The sequence below is a fragment of the Dermacentor variabilis genome, chromosome 6, assembly GCF_050947875.1.
Source record: "Dermacentor variabilis isolate Ectoservices chromosome 6, ASM5094787v1, whole genome shotgun sequence".
Taxonomy (NCBI): Eukaryota; Metazoa; Arthropoda; class Arachnida; order Ixodida; family Ixodidae; genus Dermacentor; species Dermacentor variabilis.
In genome coordinates, this window is record NC_134573.1 from 87,427,467 (window position 1) to 87,444,020 (window position 16,554).

Consider the following 16,554-nt stretch of genomic DNA (forward strand, 5'->3'; position numbering starts at 1 on the left):
ATAACCCCCGTGGGAAGGAGGCGCAGGTCGCTTTGGGCAGGCACGGCGCTCCAATTCAGGATGCCGCTGTCGCTGTCTTGAACTCTATCCAAGCGCACTCACGTCCTTTCACAGTGCGGAGGATTTTCAAAACTAGATCATCGATGTCCTGTGAGATTTCAAGTGCAAAGTTGCAAACAATCACCATCCCTAGATTTTAGACCTTTTGAGGCAGTTATTGCGGGAGTATTCGGACAAGCATGCGTTCGCGGCAAGACAGTGTTGCAGCACTGACGAGCTTCGAGGCCAGCTGGCACTGGTACGTGAAGCACCCGGCGCCGTGCACTGCTCGGGTGCTGCTCATTCAGTAGCGCCTGTGGCGTGCTAGGCTACTGAGGCCCGCGTGGGCACGCCTCCGGGCGCTGTGTTGGTGCCTGGTGTCGGAGCTTCCGACGCTCCGCCGGCCTTGGTGCCTGCCTTCAATGAAGACGCCCGCAATACCCCGATTATGCAAGACCATGCCATCTTCAGTTTCCTAACGCCAATAGTACCGACGATAACAACTGCCATCGGCCTTAATGAAATGAAGGGCCTTATAACGTAAAACTATTCCAACATAATTTTATTTCAATCTCCTGACGTCAAATTTGCGTAACCATCGACGCAAGCACCGGGTGGTCACTTACAGGGTTGTCAGAACACACCAATCAAACACTCTCCTCGTTCGTAGGAGGTCACTTTTGTTTGCTTGAAAAATGAATAACATTGCCTACACTGAGCGGCTCCCTCAAGCAGAGAGTGATTTGATAGGGCAGAGCCAGTCCACTGAAAATCAATAACACGATGAAGAGGGTGGTGCCCTGGCGTCTACGATTGGTCTGCTTTCCCTTACTTTGCTTGCGGCGGCTGGTCGAAATTCGCGGTGGCATGCAACGGATGCTTGAGAACGACGCTAAAACGGATCCTCAGCGAAGATGAGTTAGCCGAATACGGTCATAAACGTGCCGAAAGTGCTGAAAAACGTTACACGGCCGCACAAGATGTTTTATTATACGCATATAAATCCATGCTCTCCAGCAGGTGCGAGTAGCCAGCGCCTGAGCGATCGGCGTCGGCGGCAGCCATCTTTTATTGCTTTCCGAATGGGGCAGCCTGCTGCTATTCAGAAGAAAATTCAGTTTTGTTCGGCACATTAATGTATCTTTAATGCGTACACATCACTTTGACGAGGTGAGTTTTCGCGGTTTTACTTTGTCGCGTGACAGGCAGGTGAAGTGGGTGCAGCCCGAAATTTTGACCAATAGCCGGGGGCTAATGGCGAATAGGCGTCAAATCAGAAATAACTGTTTTCCTTTTTGCGTTCAAATCATGCATAATGAGTGTATACCCATCATATCAGATGGGGAGGTATCGCGGTTATCGTGACGTCGCGTGACAGACAGGTGAAGGGGGGCTGGCCCAAATTTGACCTATCGCGGAGGGCTGATAGCAGCAATGGAATATAAACATTTGGAATAGTTTTACGTTATAGATCCCCAAACGTCGATCTTGTAACAGAACAGGGGCCCTATAACGTAAAACTATTCCAATATGTTTCTATTCCAATATCCTGACGTCAAATTTACGTAACCACCGACGCAAGCACCAGGCGGTCACCCGCAGGGTTGTTTGTACAGACCAATCAAACACTCTCCTCGTTCATAGGAGGTCACGTTTGTTTTCTTGGAAAACGAATAACATTGCCTACACTGAGCGGCATGTCGTATCTAATTGGCTGACAAGAGGCGAGGAGAACGCTCAAGTGGAGAGGGATCCGCTGGGGCAGAGCCAGTGCACTGAAAATCGATAACCGATGAAGAGGGTGGTGCCGGCGCCTACGATTGGTCGGCTTTCCCTTACTTAGCTTGTGGTGGCTGGTCGAAACTCGCGGTGGCATGCAACGGAAGCTTAAGAATGACGCTAAAGCAGACCCTCAGCAAAGAAGAGTTGGCAGAATGAGGCGGTAAACGTGCCTAAAGTGCTCGAAAACGTTACACGGCTACGCAAGAAGCTTTATTATGCGCAAATACACCCATGCTCTCCGGCAGGTGCGAGTAGCCAGCGTCTCAGCGATCGGCGGCAGCCATCTTCTATTCCTTTCGGAAAGGGGCAGTCTGCGGCTGTTCCGCAAAAAATTCAGCTTTGTTCGGCATATTAATGCATCTTTATCGCGTAAACGTCACTTTGACGCAGTGAGTTTGTGCGGTTTTGTGACGTCGCGTGACAGGCAGGTGCAGTGGGTGCAGCCCGAAGACTTTTTACCAATAGCCGAGGGCTAGTGGCGAAAAAGTGTCGAATCAGAAATAACTGTTTTTCTTTTTTCTGTCAAATCATGCATAATCAGTGTGTACACATCATATAAGATGGGGAGCTATCACGGTTTTCGTGACGTCGCGTGACAGACAGGTGAAGTGGGGGTGGTCGAAAAAGTTTTTGACCAATCGTGGAGGGCTGATAGCGGAATTGGAATAGAAAAGTTTGGAATAGTTTTACGTTATAGCGCCCCAGCTGGCTGGGGCGCTATCTTGGCTCACAAGAAGCCACAGTTACCAAGCAACCATGGACTTGTTAAAGGCGGCACTCGAACGCAACCTGGGGACAAACACGTCCATGTCCATCGATGTAGCTAAGAATGCCACACACAAAACATGCGAGCGTTGACTCCGTCGTCTCTGCTCTAATTTATAAGCACATATAAATGCGCACAACTCTGTCTTAGCACTCGACCCCTCACTGTGTGCCACTCGCGTGTCTTTCGAAGAAGGTTCCGGTAACATCTCGGGAAATATTGTAAGTAAACCCTACAGCATACCGCGCGTTCATAAAGAGCGGACGCATTATGGAAGACTGAACATCAGCCGCTGCAATTGATTACTTGCACGTGCATACGTGCACATTCCGTGCTTCGTACGCACGTCACAGCCGCGTCGGTCCGGTGCGACAACAGGCCGATAAGACCGTCTGCAGACGTGGCACGGGCCAACATCTGGGTGCGGGCTGGATTGCCCCCACGGGCCATCCAGCGGTCTGCTCTAACGAATGTCGTAAAGCGGGCAGACCATGCTCGCATCCAAAGGACGAGAAACTCTGCTCTATCCTGGTTAGTAGAATTGCCCACATGAGGGCAAGAATGGACTACGGATAACTGGTAAAACATTGTTTGTAGGGCATCGTGTGGCGGTCTCGGCACGTCTGCGACTATCGGCTGAGATCGCGTACACGCGTGTCATGCCAGTCTAGCGATATCGAACGCGTGCTCCTGATACCGCGAGCTTCCTTCTATCCCACTCCAGCCATTCTGCCAATTTAATTTGCTGTCCCCATGAGGGGAGGACGCTAGGGGGCGCGATGTAGAGATGTCGCGTTCACATTGAGCTCAAACGTAAATGTTCATATCTTCGGGAGTTTGAATCCTACATTGCGAATTCAAGAACGACAAGAAGCGCGAACACCCGGGAATCACGGGAACAACCACCATCAGCACGGTAACACCACTTGCCTAATCTCTGCAGAGTTTCAATTTGGTTAAACAGGCAGGAGAGGAGGACGGAGAAAAGATGGACGCCGGCGCTTTCTCCGATAAAGAAGAAACCGAAGAGGGCTAGTGCCACTCCATAGGCGGCAGATACGCGCCGGAGGAGAAGGTAGAAGAAATATTATCGAGAGAAAGGGCACGAAAACCATTAAACCAGAAGAAAAACAAGGCCATGGGAGACCGGATGGCAGACAAGCTTCAAGTTTGCCTGCCATCGGGCACAGAGAAGATTATCCTCGGACCAGCAGGAGGAACCGACAGCATGAAAAAGAAGCTGGGTGTTCTCGCCGGAAACGCCATGCTTAAGGCGGCGGGCCATCCCCATAGCAGAAGACGACATTGTCTTCAACAAAACAACGAATAACAACCGAGCAATCCTTATATAAACCCAGAATAAAGAAAGGGCAGAAGCTTTCGCCTAGATCAAAAACATCCGAGCCGGAGAAGAAGACATCGAAATGACTGACCACCTGTCGATTCCCGAAGGGGACAAAGGCGTCATCTACGGGTTTAACATAGAGCTGACGGAAGAAAAAACACAATACGTTGGACAGCCCGCGGAACCATATACATACGGCAGTAAGGACATGAAGGACATGCGCATGAAGGACATGCGAATCGGTCATCGTTAACTTCAATGAGCTGGAAGTACCGAAGGCCGCAAAATTTTTCAGTCAATGGATTCCATGATCCTATAAAAGAAGAAGTACAACGGGACCTACGGATGCGGCAATATTCAACTCACGCAAGGCGTCGGCCCAGACCCAATAAGCACCCGCTGCAGACGCTGTGGGCTGAGAAATCATCCGGAGGATCACGCCTGTGAGCCGAAGTGTCTCCTTCGCGGGAAGGAGCATTGGTTAGGCGACCCGACATGCAGGAAGCCCCACTGGGTTACAGCTAGCTCCACTGGGTTACAGGTAGCTCCACTGTGTTAAACAACGCGACTAGGCCTGGAGTGAGGCCAGGGCCGATCAAAACAAGGGAGGAGTGACCGCGGGTAGAAGCAGGCCGACAACACGGGTCACGCTACGGCCTACGGACAAAAGGCAACGATCCAAGTCCAGGGACAGAAGAGCATCCAGGCCGCCACCCAAGGACAACCAGACCTACTGGCCGGGCCTTCAGAAACCAGGGGACACGAGGACCCACTCTGGTATGCCTGTCAGTTTCGCTAACGAGGTCTCCCAAGGTAAGATGCCAGAATTAGAGGCACAGGCCAATTTACTTAAGAAAGACATGGAAAAGGAGAGATGAGGAAAATCTCCAACTAAAAGACAAAATCACAACAACAACTGAAGCAGTAAATCAACTCGAAGAGCAAGTTGGGCACCTAACCAACCCAACCGTGCGATCTACACAGGCGGCATCAACAAGGCCGCTTACCTCAGTCCATGGAATAGCCCTCACCTCCTGCCCCCTCCCCCCCACACGCAGGATGAGGGCAGCATGGTGGTAGATACGGTAGGCACCGCGAACAGGAAGGTAGAGGAGCACGAAACGGCTCCACCCGAAGAAGAAAAAAGATGAACAGAAAGATTAACGAGGACAAACTAGAGGCACGCCTCAAGGAACACGAATACAGCATGCTAACCAAACTAAAGCGCTATCATATACAAGAAAGTCCACGCTACATCAAACCATAGAACGGTCTTCTGACCGGCTAGGAGGCGAAGAATGAGCTCATCCCGATCCGGAGCCTTCCTTGATCCCGGAAGCCCTGTTCTCTCCCTCATCATGGCCAGGACAGGAATTATAATTTGGCAGTGGAACTGCATGATGTTCCAGAAGAAAAAGGCGTTGCTGCAACAGCACATTCTAAATCAAGGAGAGCCTCCGCTTGCCGTGGCGTTACAAGAAACAGGAAAACCCCCAGTTAAAGTTTCAGTGTACCGAACATTCGACAGTGGGAGGGGGGATAAATATAGAGTAGCCATCTAGAGTTGGAAATGTTCTAGTTCTCGAAGTTTCTTAGAGTACAGAAAAATTCCGCGATAAAGACGAGCTCATGTGACAATTACATGACCTTTACGCCGTTCAAATACTATGTTTTCGCCCTTTCGTTACGTGAAGGCTCTTTCCGGTACCGGTTGGTCTAAAACCTATGCGAGAAGAAAGTACTGCTATCGGACTTCTGTAAACGAGCCCAACCTCAACCAAGTATACGCCTTTGAATATTCCATTCATCCTATTACCCAGGCGACTAAGTCTCACATGGTATTTTGCAAATGCGAACTAATCTAACGTATTTAGTGAAAGCGCAGGGCCGGAAAAATCTGCATTTTGCGACGCAGTGCTGCACTTGCACAGTGCGCTCGTGGCTGAGGACCGAAGCGATTTCGCAGGCGCATGGCCTCTACCATCTCCTTCGAGTGAGTCGAGTCCGGCCATGGCAGGCGTTCCGCTTGTCAGTTGAATAGGGCGCAAGTCGTTTCTCTTAGACTGTTGAAGACCGCCAAATATCCGTGTCCGGTCGTTCCGTACGATCTTTACACCGGCGTATATCGCGACGACGCCTGCCCGTCCTGCGGGCAGACTTCCATTCTAGCACACATGCTCTGGGAGTTCGAGGTACCCCAAGTTCAGCAAGGAGGAGTGGGACTTGCTTCTGTGTAGCCCCGCTCTAGACAAGCAAATCCTGGCTGTGCGATGTGCCCGCGACCGGGGCAATCGGCTAGAGCTACCGGTCCCGACTTGAGACTAGCCGGGTGCGCGACGAGTTCGCGTCCTTGCCAGACCTCCAATAAAGTTCACTCACTCACGTGTGAGCGTCGCCCTTCTGGCTGATACGCGCACGGAATGCCTTTTGAACATTCATCATCATCATCATCAGCCTGGTTACGCCCACTGCAGGGCAAAGGCCTCTCCCATATTTCTCCAACAGCCCCGGTCATGTACTAATTGTGGCCATGCCGTCCCTGCAAACTTCTTAATCTCATCCGCCCACCTAACTTTCTGCCGCCCCCTGCTACGCTTCCCTTCCCTTGGAATCCAGTCCGTAACCCTTAATGGCCATCGGTTATCTTCCCTCCTCATTACATGTCCTGCCCATGCCCATTTCTTTTTCTTGATTTCAACTAAGATGTCATTAACTCGCGTTTGTTCCCTCACCCAATCTGCTCTTTTCTTATCCCTTAACGTTACACCTATCATTCTTCTTTCCATAGCTCGTTGCGTCGTCCTCAATTTGAGTAGAACCCTTTTCGTAAGCCTCTATATTTCTACCCCGTAGGTGAGTACTGGTTAGACACAGCTATTACACACTCTTCTCTTGAGGGATAATGGCAACCTGCTGTTCATGATCTGAGAATGCCTGCCAAACGCAGCCCAGCCCATTCTTATTCTTCTGATTATTTCCGTCTCATGATCCGGATCCGCAGTCACTACCTGCCCTAAGTAGATGTATTCCCTTGCGACTTCCAGTGCCTCGCTGCCTATTGTAAATTGCTGTTCTCTTCCGAGACTGTTAAACATTACTTTAGTTTTCTGCAGATTAATTTTAGACCCACTCTTCTGCTTTGCCTCTCCAGGTCAGTGAGCATGCATTGCAGTTGGTCCCCTGAGTTACTAAGTAAGGCAATATCATCAGCGAATCGCAAGTTACTAAGGTAATCTCCATTAACTTTTATCCCCATTTCTTCCCAATCCAGGTCTCTGAATACCTCCTGTAAACATGCTGTGAATAGCATTGGAGAGATCGTATCTCCCTGCCTGACGCCTTTCTTTATTGGGATTTTGTTGCTTTCTTTATCGAGGACTATGGTGGCTGTGGATCCGCTATAGATATCTTTCAGTATTTTTACATACGGCTCGTCTACACTCTGATTCCGTAATGCCTCCATGACTGCTGAGGTTTCGACAGAATCAAAAGCTTTCTCGTAATCAATGGAAGCTATATATAAGGGTTGGTTATATTCCGCACATTTCTCTAGCACCTGATTGCTAGTGTGCATATGATCTATTGTTGAGTAGCCTTTACGGAATCCTGCCTGGTCCTTTGCTTGGCAGAAGTCTAAGGTGTTCCTGATTCTATTTGCGATTACCTTAGTAAATAGTTTGTAGGCAACGGACAGTAAGCTGATCGGTCTATAATTTTCCAAGTCTTTGGCATCCCCTTTCCTATGGATTAGGATTATGTTAGCGTTTTTCCAAGATTGCGGTAAGCTCGACGTCATGATGCATTGCGTATACAGGGTGGTCAGTTTCTCTAGAACAATCTGCCCACCCTCCTTCAACAAATATGCTGTTGCCTGATCTTCCCCAGCTGCCTTCCCCCTTTGCATATCTCCCAAGGCTTTCTTTACTTCTTCCGGCGTTACCTGTGGGATTTCGAGTTCCTCTAGACTATTTTCTCTTCCATTATCGGTGTGGGTGCCATTGGTACTGTATAAATCTCTATAAAACTCCTCAGCCACTGGAACTATCTCATCCATATTAGTAATGATATTGCCGGTTTTGTCTCTTAACGCATACATCTGATTCTTGCCAATTCCTAGTTTCTTCTTCACTGTTTTTAGGCTTCCTCCATTCCTGAGAGCATGTTCAATTCTATCCATATTATACTTCCTTATGTCTGCTATCTTACGCTTGTTGATTAACTTCGAAAGTTCTGCCAGTTCTATTCTAGCTGTAGGGTTAGAGGCTTTCATACATTGGCGTTTCTTGATCAGATCTTTCGTCTCCTGCGATAGTTTACTGGTATCCTGCCTAACGGAGTTACCACCGACCTCCATTGCACACTCCTTAATGATGCCCACACGACTGTCATTCATTGCTTCAACACTAAGGTCCTCTTCCTGAGTTAAAGCCGAATACCTGTTCTGTAGCTTGATCTGGAATTCCTCTATTTTCCCTCTTACCACTAACTCATTGATCGGCTTCTTATGTATCAGTTTCTTCCATTCCCTTCTCAGGTCTAGGCTAATTCGAGTTCTTACCATCCTGTGGTCACTGCAGCGCACCTCGCCGAGCACGTCCACATCTTGTATGATGCCAGGGTTAGCGCAGAGTATGAAGTCTATTTCATTTCTAGTCTCGCCGTTCGGGCTCCTCCACGTCCACTTTCGGCTATCCCGCTTGCGGAAGAAGGTATTCGTTATCCTCATATTATTCTGTTCAGCAAACTCTACTAATAACTCTCCCCTGATATTCCTAGTGCCTATGCCATATTCCCCCACTGCCTTGTCTCCAGCCTGCTTCTTGCCTACCTTGGCATTAAAGTCGCCCATTAGTATGGTGTATTTAGTTTTCACTCTACCCATCGCCGATTCCACGTCTTCATAGAATCTTTCGTCTTCCTGGTCATCATGACTGGATGTAGGGGCGTTGACCTGTACAATCTTCATTTTGTACCTCTTATTAAGTTTCACAACAAGACCTGCCACCCTCTCGTTAATGCTATAGAATTCTTGTATGTTACCAGCTATATTCTTATTAATCAGGAATCCGACGCCTAGTTCTCTTCTCTCCGCTAAGCCTCGGTAGCACAGGACGTGCCCGCTTTTTAGCACTGTATATGCCTCTTTTGGCCTCCTAACTTCACTGAGCCCTATTATATCCCATTTACTGCCCTCTAATTCCTCCAATAGCACTGCTAGACTCGCCTCACTAGATAACGTTCTAGCGTTAAACGTTGCCAGGTTCATATTCCAATGGCGGCCTGTCCGGAACCAGGGATTTTTAGCACCCCCTGCTGCGTCGCAGGTCTGACCGCTGCCGTGGTCAGTTGCTTCGCAGCTGCTGGGGACTGAGGGCCGGGGTTTGATTGTGTTGTTCATATAGGAGGTTGTGGCCAAGTACTGCACCAGGGTGGCCAATCCTGCTCTGGTGAGGGAGTACGTTACACTAGTGCCATAGAACATTAGTGCCATAGAAATTTGGCGCGACGCCAATGTCATGTGGCACTTACGGCTGCACCTCCCGTAACCATCCCACCAGAACAGTGCGGTTTTTTATTCAATTTCCGTCGCTAAAACGTGATCCACAGCAACCTGAACTCTGGATTAGGGCTGAGAAGTGGCAAGATGCTCAAACACGTCTACGACAGCCGTCAGCAGATTCTCGACCGTGCGAGAACCACTTTGGGACAGGTATGTATTGGCATATGTAGTATACCTCTCTGTTTATGTCGTTGCTGTCCTTGTCGTTGCCTGTGCATGTATGTAGGCCTAGCACTATGGCACACCATAAAGCAAGACATGCAGTGGTGAAACGTAATATTTGCCCTGAGAACTACACCTCACGCCCTATCCGAGTCATGGGTTTTTTTAGCTTGCTCATATTGTATTATTAGTTCTTCATTTTACGCCACGGGTGCAGTGGTGTCAGGCCAAGGAGGCGCTTGTAAAGCCTTGCCGAAGCGCATTTTCCAGCCGTTCTTCACGCCGAAGAAACCTCCGGGTACAAATAATTCACCAGCGGGCTCCATGGATAGCTGACGATGCCAAATATGACGGCGTGTACACGTTGTTTCGTCTGGTCTCACACGCTGCTTGCTTAGTCGCAAGTCTTGCGAGGGCTTGCTATCGGCGGCGCACAGTGGCGCCTGCCAAATTGTTTTACCTGACCACCGCACGATTGCGCCACAATAACAGCAAAAGGGGGATTAAGAAACATTTAAACACGTTTCATAAAGAACAGATGAGTGCTGCAGTTGTGCCGGAAAGGCAAAGCATTGATTTCGATTGCAAATTATTCCACAGCTATCGGACTTAAGGACAGTTGTTTTATCGCCTAGCAAACTTACTATCTAAATCGCTTACTATCTAAATCACAGGCATGGTGCCACGTGCGCACAAGAAAACATGAACACATCTCACTCGATGACCTCACATACTCGTTGTCAAAATTCTGGGCTTAGAACGCGTGGCAGCAGCAGCGATCGAATTCACCTTCACGTTGTCTGTCGCTTCAACGTGAAAAAAGCGTCGTGAACAGAGCGCACATGAAGATATCAGCACTCGGCGCACTCTGTCCCCATCGCAGATCACTTTAAAGACAGGACGCGTGCGGACGCGCCATAAGCAGCAGCCGCCGCAGTAGAACGCCTCCCCCTCCCTCACCTCCCCTCGGTGCCTTGCGACGATGCCTCCGACGTCGGCGGAAATGCGCCGGCTGTGTCCATATAATTGGTATCACAATACAAATATGCATTTTGTGAGCACACTGAATCCTAGGAAAGCAGACATTGCTTAACTATGCACGAAACGCTATAAGCGCCTTACAGCCAATGTCGACGGCTCATAGTTACCTTTTGTATATGGTACGATATAGCAGGCTATATTCGAGGCAAATTTTTCACCCTATTTGCCAACTCATTACCTATTTATCTCTCACGTCACTTTAAAGAAATGGTTCTCGTCGGTAAATTGAAAACGTTCTCCCTAAACTGGCAGGTAAGTCACTAAATTTAGCAACAAAAGTGTGTAAGTGTCAGCACTGCTTGCTGCTTCCGTCGCGTACACATTACTTGACTATCATAATTAGATTTCATTTAGTGCTATACTGACGAATCTACCATACCAACTTAATGAACAAAACATAAACGTACATGGCGCAGGAAAACGACAAATTAAAAGGAAAAAAAGCAAGTGGTGTTGCCTTACAAGCATGGATTGTCACATAGAATAAAATATACAGGCCAAAGCCATGACGTCAAACTACTGTTCTCCACTCCGCAAAAACAAAAAGGCACATGCAAGAGGGTGAACGCAGTATCCAAATAAAAAAAATAAGTGCTACATTCTGTCAGACTAAGCAACTGAGAAAGTACGTGGAATGCGCTAGTTCCGTGGTTTATCAAATCCCACTGGATTGCGGGCAAGTGCACGTTCGGCAAACCAGACGATGTCTAAATGACAGAATATGGCGGCACAAATTTACGTGTCTGCTCCTGTGAGCGCCTACAACCTTGGCTGTGCACTGCAAACAGTGCAAATGCTCTCCGCTTATAGGAAGCACCAAAAGCATTGGCGCATTAAAAAATCAAAAACAAAACAGAGCGAGGAATTTAGAAGCACTTGCGATAGCAAAAGAAAAAGGGAAGTGCGTAAGCACTCCGTCCGTGTTGCTCATCGATGCAGAGGTAGAGTTTGCCAGGGCGAACGGGTGCAAGTGAACGATGTTTTTCCGCCCACCGCATCATCACACGTCGTCACCTTCTCATATGTTTTTATATCCCCCCATCACCTTGTAAATATGAATATTCTTTAAGAATATTAAACAAGATGGTAGTCTGCGCCACGTATGTCCACCTTTTGTTCTTTATGCTCGTCCATTGTTCCCGTCAGCGTAACACTAAGCGTCATACAAGCATGAAAGTCCAGCAACTAGCACCGTTAATTCCTTTACTAAATGTTATTTAACGTTGTCTCCACAAGGCCCAGACAAACACTAAAGTTCCTTCCAATTACAGAGAGGGACCTATATCTTCCGAAAGTTATGCTTTTCGTTGGTCTAGCAGTAATTACTAAAAATTTGACCATTATACAATAATATAGCCCATTTCTGAGCGACAGAAATGTAGGCAAGGAAATGACTAACAGTTTTTAACAATTTATTCGGCACTATTGCAGATGCTCCGAAAAAAATGATTTAAAAAACATTTTGATTCCAAAAAGCCATGTCCACTAAGGTGAACACAAGACCTTGTGGGCTGCCTCACAGCCATTTTCTTTTTTTCAACGGCCACCTCAGCTAACGTATGGCGGTCTGTTTTGAAAGCAGCGTACACTATTATAAGGTACAGAATGCTAAATCGCGCGATCGTAATCGTTCTTAACTTTTCGTGGAGTAGCACCTGGCTTGAGGGAAAGTGTCCACAATTGTGGACACTGGCAGCCAAAACCAAGATTTGCGAAAACGCTTGCAGCAATATTCCTTTTTTTAACGTTTATCTGAGCCAAGATGTGGCGTTTCCCTTTGGAAGCTCAGTAAACTGTTGCACGGCCTAAAAAAGGCGCGTGATTTCAACGCCACACTAGTTTTCCCTGAGGTGCACTTGCCATTATAACAGTAACTCCAAATGTGGAAACTGTTAGCGAAGACCATAGAACGTGAGCAAGATGTACGTAATGTTTCGCCGTCGCTAATCATACTTACAGCTAAAAACATGTACAACATTGCTCGCTTCCGTCTCCAGAAGTCCCAGTTGTTTCATCTATGATACTCTACCCATTAGTTGATCCACTAAGCGATGCTTCTTTACTATTTCACAAGTAAAAGGCAGCACCATTGACCTTTCCACAAAGAGACTCAAGCAATGCTCAAAAATGGAATTGTTCACTTCTTTCGATCCCACATGTAATAACTGTTCAATACCTATACTCCCAGATGCTGAAGTAAAAATCTATATATTGTCCATGTGAATTATTGAGCAGTCGATTGCTATAGATAAATGTTCTGGGAAACATGACATTGCTGCTTAACACCATCAACCACGGTGCCGCTAGCTTGCTGTGCTACCTCTTAAGTATTTTGCAGGCATTCTCCCATAATTTGTTATCGCAAATACCTTTGCTTGTAGGAGAACATTTATATGAAGCTCAGTGTTCTTCCTCAAATAATAAGAGTCATGAGCAATATGAATCATAAATACGAATGTCCTATGCAATTCTTTCTACTTAAAGGTACTGTAAGGTTTACCTATTACTTTTTGTTATCTATCTAGGTTACCGCATTGACGATGTTTTCCAATGTACACTGGCCCACATGGAATGTAGAGGTGGTCTTGGGCCGCAAACTGTGCCCTTCATTTCACTACTTGCTACATCAACTGATCATTCTTTGCGACTTTTGAAATTCAATTTCTGAAGCTTAGCCGACGTAAAACTTTACCTACCCTGAGTATTTTACATTTAGTGATGGGACAACTGGCCTCTTCCACTTGCAGAAAGTTCTCGGCGAAGAAGCTGCGTACGCATTCCTCCACAAACTCCACGCCAATCACGGTGTGTCCGAGGTCATAAAACCTGCATGTAAAACAAGACAAAGTGACAAACAAAGCAAACAAAACTAAAAGGTAAAGTGACGTTCGAAGTACCACCACTCAATTTTAAGCAAACATCTGCATCTTTAGCTGTTGTGACAGCCATTTAGTAAAAGCGTTTGCTAGTTTCTTAGCATCAAAGAGTTACTCTAACACATTATTACTCACCGAGAAAGACTGTCTCGAAATTATGACTTTTAGGCAATATGGACAACCGAGAATAAAGGAAGCCAAAGCCTTGACCTCAGAAATCGGGACATTTTATATTTCTGATGTTAGCAGCTGCTTGGCAGTGTTTTTGACCGTTCCAGTTGAAAGCATGACTACATTCATCATGGCCGTCGTAAAGAAAAAAATGTTCATGGATGTATCTCCCTGACTATCAAACCAAACGAAATTTGCGTGTATTCTAAGAAACAGCGGTTGAAACAAATCAGCCTCTCTTCGTAACCGCTCAAGATATTGAGTCATGCGTTTAGATGATATTTGAGTAAGATATTGTCAATATATAAAAAAATTGCAATGTTTATGGAGGAATTTATCTTTTTCATACAGCCAATCAGTGTTTTCGGAGACTAATGTTCATCATGATGCTTACTCACCACTTCAGTTCATGTGCTTTTCCACAGAGGGGTATGAACACGCGAGCACGTGATTTTCCCGCAAGAATAACATCTTTGTTGTCTGCCAAAAGTCTGAAAGTAAAGAATGTATTAACCTTCACAGGATCACAAAAATTATCAGGGAGCATTTTACTTCGCGTCTATCCTGGACCAAATAAAGTTGTTTCACTCACTCACTCACTACGCACTTGAACTTATATTATTCGTGTCGAAGGTCAAATGACATCATGCGCAGGTGAGTACATTATCAATTTTTTAACGAACAACAACTTAACTGTCAGGTAGTGCCGGCGACAACGGTAAGGATGATGTTGACAATTGGAACAAATACACCATGTTCGCCAGCGATTTCGGAGATAATAAAAGCTTAAATTAGGTGAAGTTTAAATAAAATATTTTATTACTATAATGCAAAATTTGCTCCTGCTGTCGAAACTAATGTTTCATTAGCAAGCATCAATAACGCATACAACCAGTGACCTCCCATCGCATTTTATGCGGCCAATATTTTCTAGCGTGTAGCTCTGGGGCGCGATCAGAGACATTTGTTCGATACACGTTCTGCTCGGCTGCAGCAACGTCACAGAGTGGCAGCGTGCAAAATTTCTGAAAATGGGGCGGAGAGAGCAGCCAGTCGGCAAGCGGTGAACTCGCCGGAAGTTTACTTCCCTCGTTTGTCGTCTCTTTGCAGGCAGTATACTACAAAACGAAACGCTTCTCCTCTTCAAATGAATGAAATCTTTATCTAAAAATGCATTTGTTTTTCTCAAGCTCAGATGCTAGTATAGCAGGCAACGAACTAGCAGACTCACTGGCGAAATCGGCCCATAAAGATGCAGAAATTCCACTCCTCCCTTTATCACCAATGGACATAAAACGGATATTGAGAGTACTAAAGAAAGAGTTGTGTATGTCAACATGATTGAAATAAAACATTAAGGAATCAATCCTTTACGAAGTGGACCCTCAACTGAAATACCAGCGGAATGTGCAACTTTCTAAAAGTACCGAGACACTAATTCATCGACTGCGCCTTGGGACAGCATGCACCAAAAATTTCCTTTGTCGTATTAAACAGGCTCCTCTCCCGGCTTGCTCCTGTGGCCACGACGATGAGGATGTTCGCCATCTACTCCTCGAATGCCCCATATACCATATGCAAAGACGGCAGCTAGAACAGGAGCTACACTCCTATGATCCTCACCGGCCTTTCTCACTCGCAAATTTGCTGGGCCCATGGCCATCTAAAATAGCATAGCGAATAGCATGAAACACGAACATTTTCATGAAGAAACAGGCATCCTTAACAAATGCTAGGTATTGCACTGAATACTCACACTATTTTTATAGAACGTTCTTCTGTTATTTGTAATTATTAGTGCTTGTACATTACGTGTTATACTTTTTGTTTTGTGTCATGCGTGAATTATTTTACCACTCTGTAGTTCCTCATCTGTTTATATGCTCATCGAAGTCTACATCGCGGCCGTTTGTGCGTCTTTGTCATTTTGTTTGCGAAATCATTGTGGTGCAACTGGTATTTGACTTTTATACTGTTGCGTTCATGGGCGTATAAGACTGTGCTTTGAATTTCTGACCGTATGAAGGAATTTTCTTTCATTTTTTACATTGTTGTTTTTTTAAAGAGAAAAGGAGTAGCCGCCACCATTATAAGACGACTACGTCTCTTTCTTTTATTTTCATTTCAATAAAAAAAGAACCTTCGTGCGTCGCAATTTTCAACTTGGACAGGCCTGTTTTACGATATTGTATGCTCGACATGAACAGTCTAGTCTCCAATTTTCTCGAGAATACCAACTGGTGCAATATATACAGGGTGTTTAAGCGCACAGTTTTAATTATTTTAATGGTTGCCTGTGAGAGATAGCATAAATTTAGTTCATGAGCTAGTCTACTCAAAATTAACAAATATGTCTAAGCATGTTTTCCTCTCACCAATGCATAGCATGTGCTATTTTCAACCAGTTTAACAAAATTGAAATACAGCCATTGTCCCTACTTCACTGCCTGTGTGTTTTCTTATCTTCCTCAAGGTTATGCGCTTTCTAAGCATTGTAAACCACGTATTTGAAACAGGGTGCGTTCACTCCAAGTCATCAGAGGCGGCTACAACGAATAAATAAATGTGACGCTATAAGAATGCTTATTTTCCCGGTGGTGACAATAAAAGCTGCAAATAAAGTTTTTTAAGTATGTTTTGGTAATGTGAAAAAATAAAGGCACCTAGTTCAATATATCGTCGTGGAATTGCGGATTTTTTTCAGTTGTGGAATGCGGATGGTACTAAAGCTACGAGGGCGGTGAGTTAATTCAAGCGTCAATCGTTTACCATGCATCGAAAACAGCTCAACTGTACCTACTGTAATATTGTC

At 46.1% G+C, this 16,554-nt stretch overlaps 1 protein-coding gene across 1 annotated transcript in view; it reads right to left on the reverse strand.

The window, feature by feature from the left end:
* LOC142584251 (thiopurine S-methyltransferase-like) overlaps nucleotides 1–14,412 on the reverse strand; it is a 37,109-nt gene extending 22,697 nt beyond the window's left edge. Inside the window, exons 1-2 of the mRNA XM_075694397.1 lie at nucleotides 14,141–14,412; nucleotides 13,392–13,521 (exon numbers count right to left, since the gene is read on the reverse strand). Of these exons, the coding sequence (XP_075550512.1) occupies nucleotides 13,392–13,521; nucleotides 14,141–14,289 (279 nt within the window). The 5' untranslated portion in view covers nucleotides 14,290–14,412. The remainder of the gene's footprint in view (nucleotides 1–13,391; nucleotides 13,522–14,140) is intronic.
* Between the last annotated feature and the right edge of the window lie 2,142 nt (nucleotides 14,413–16,554).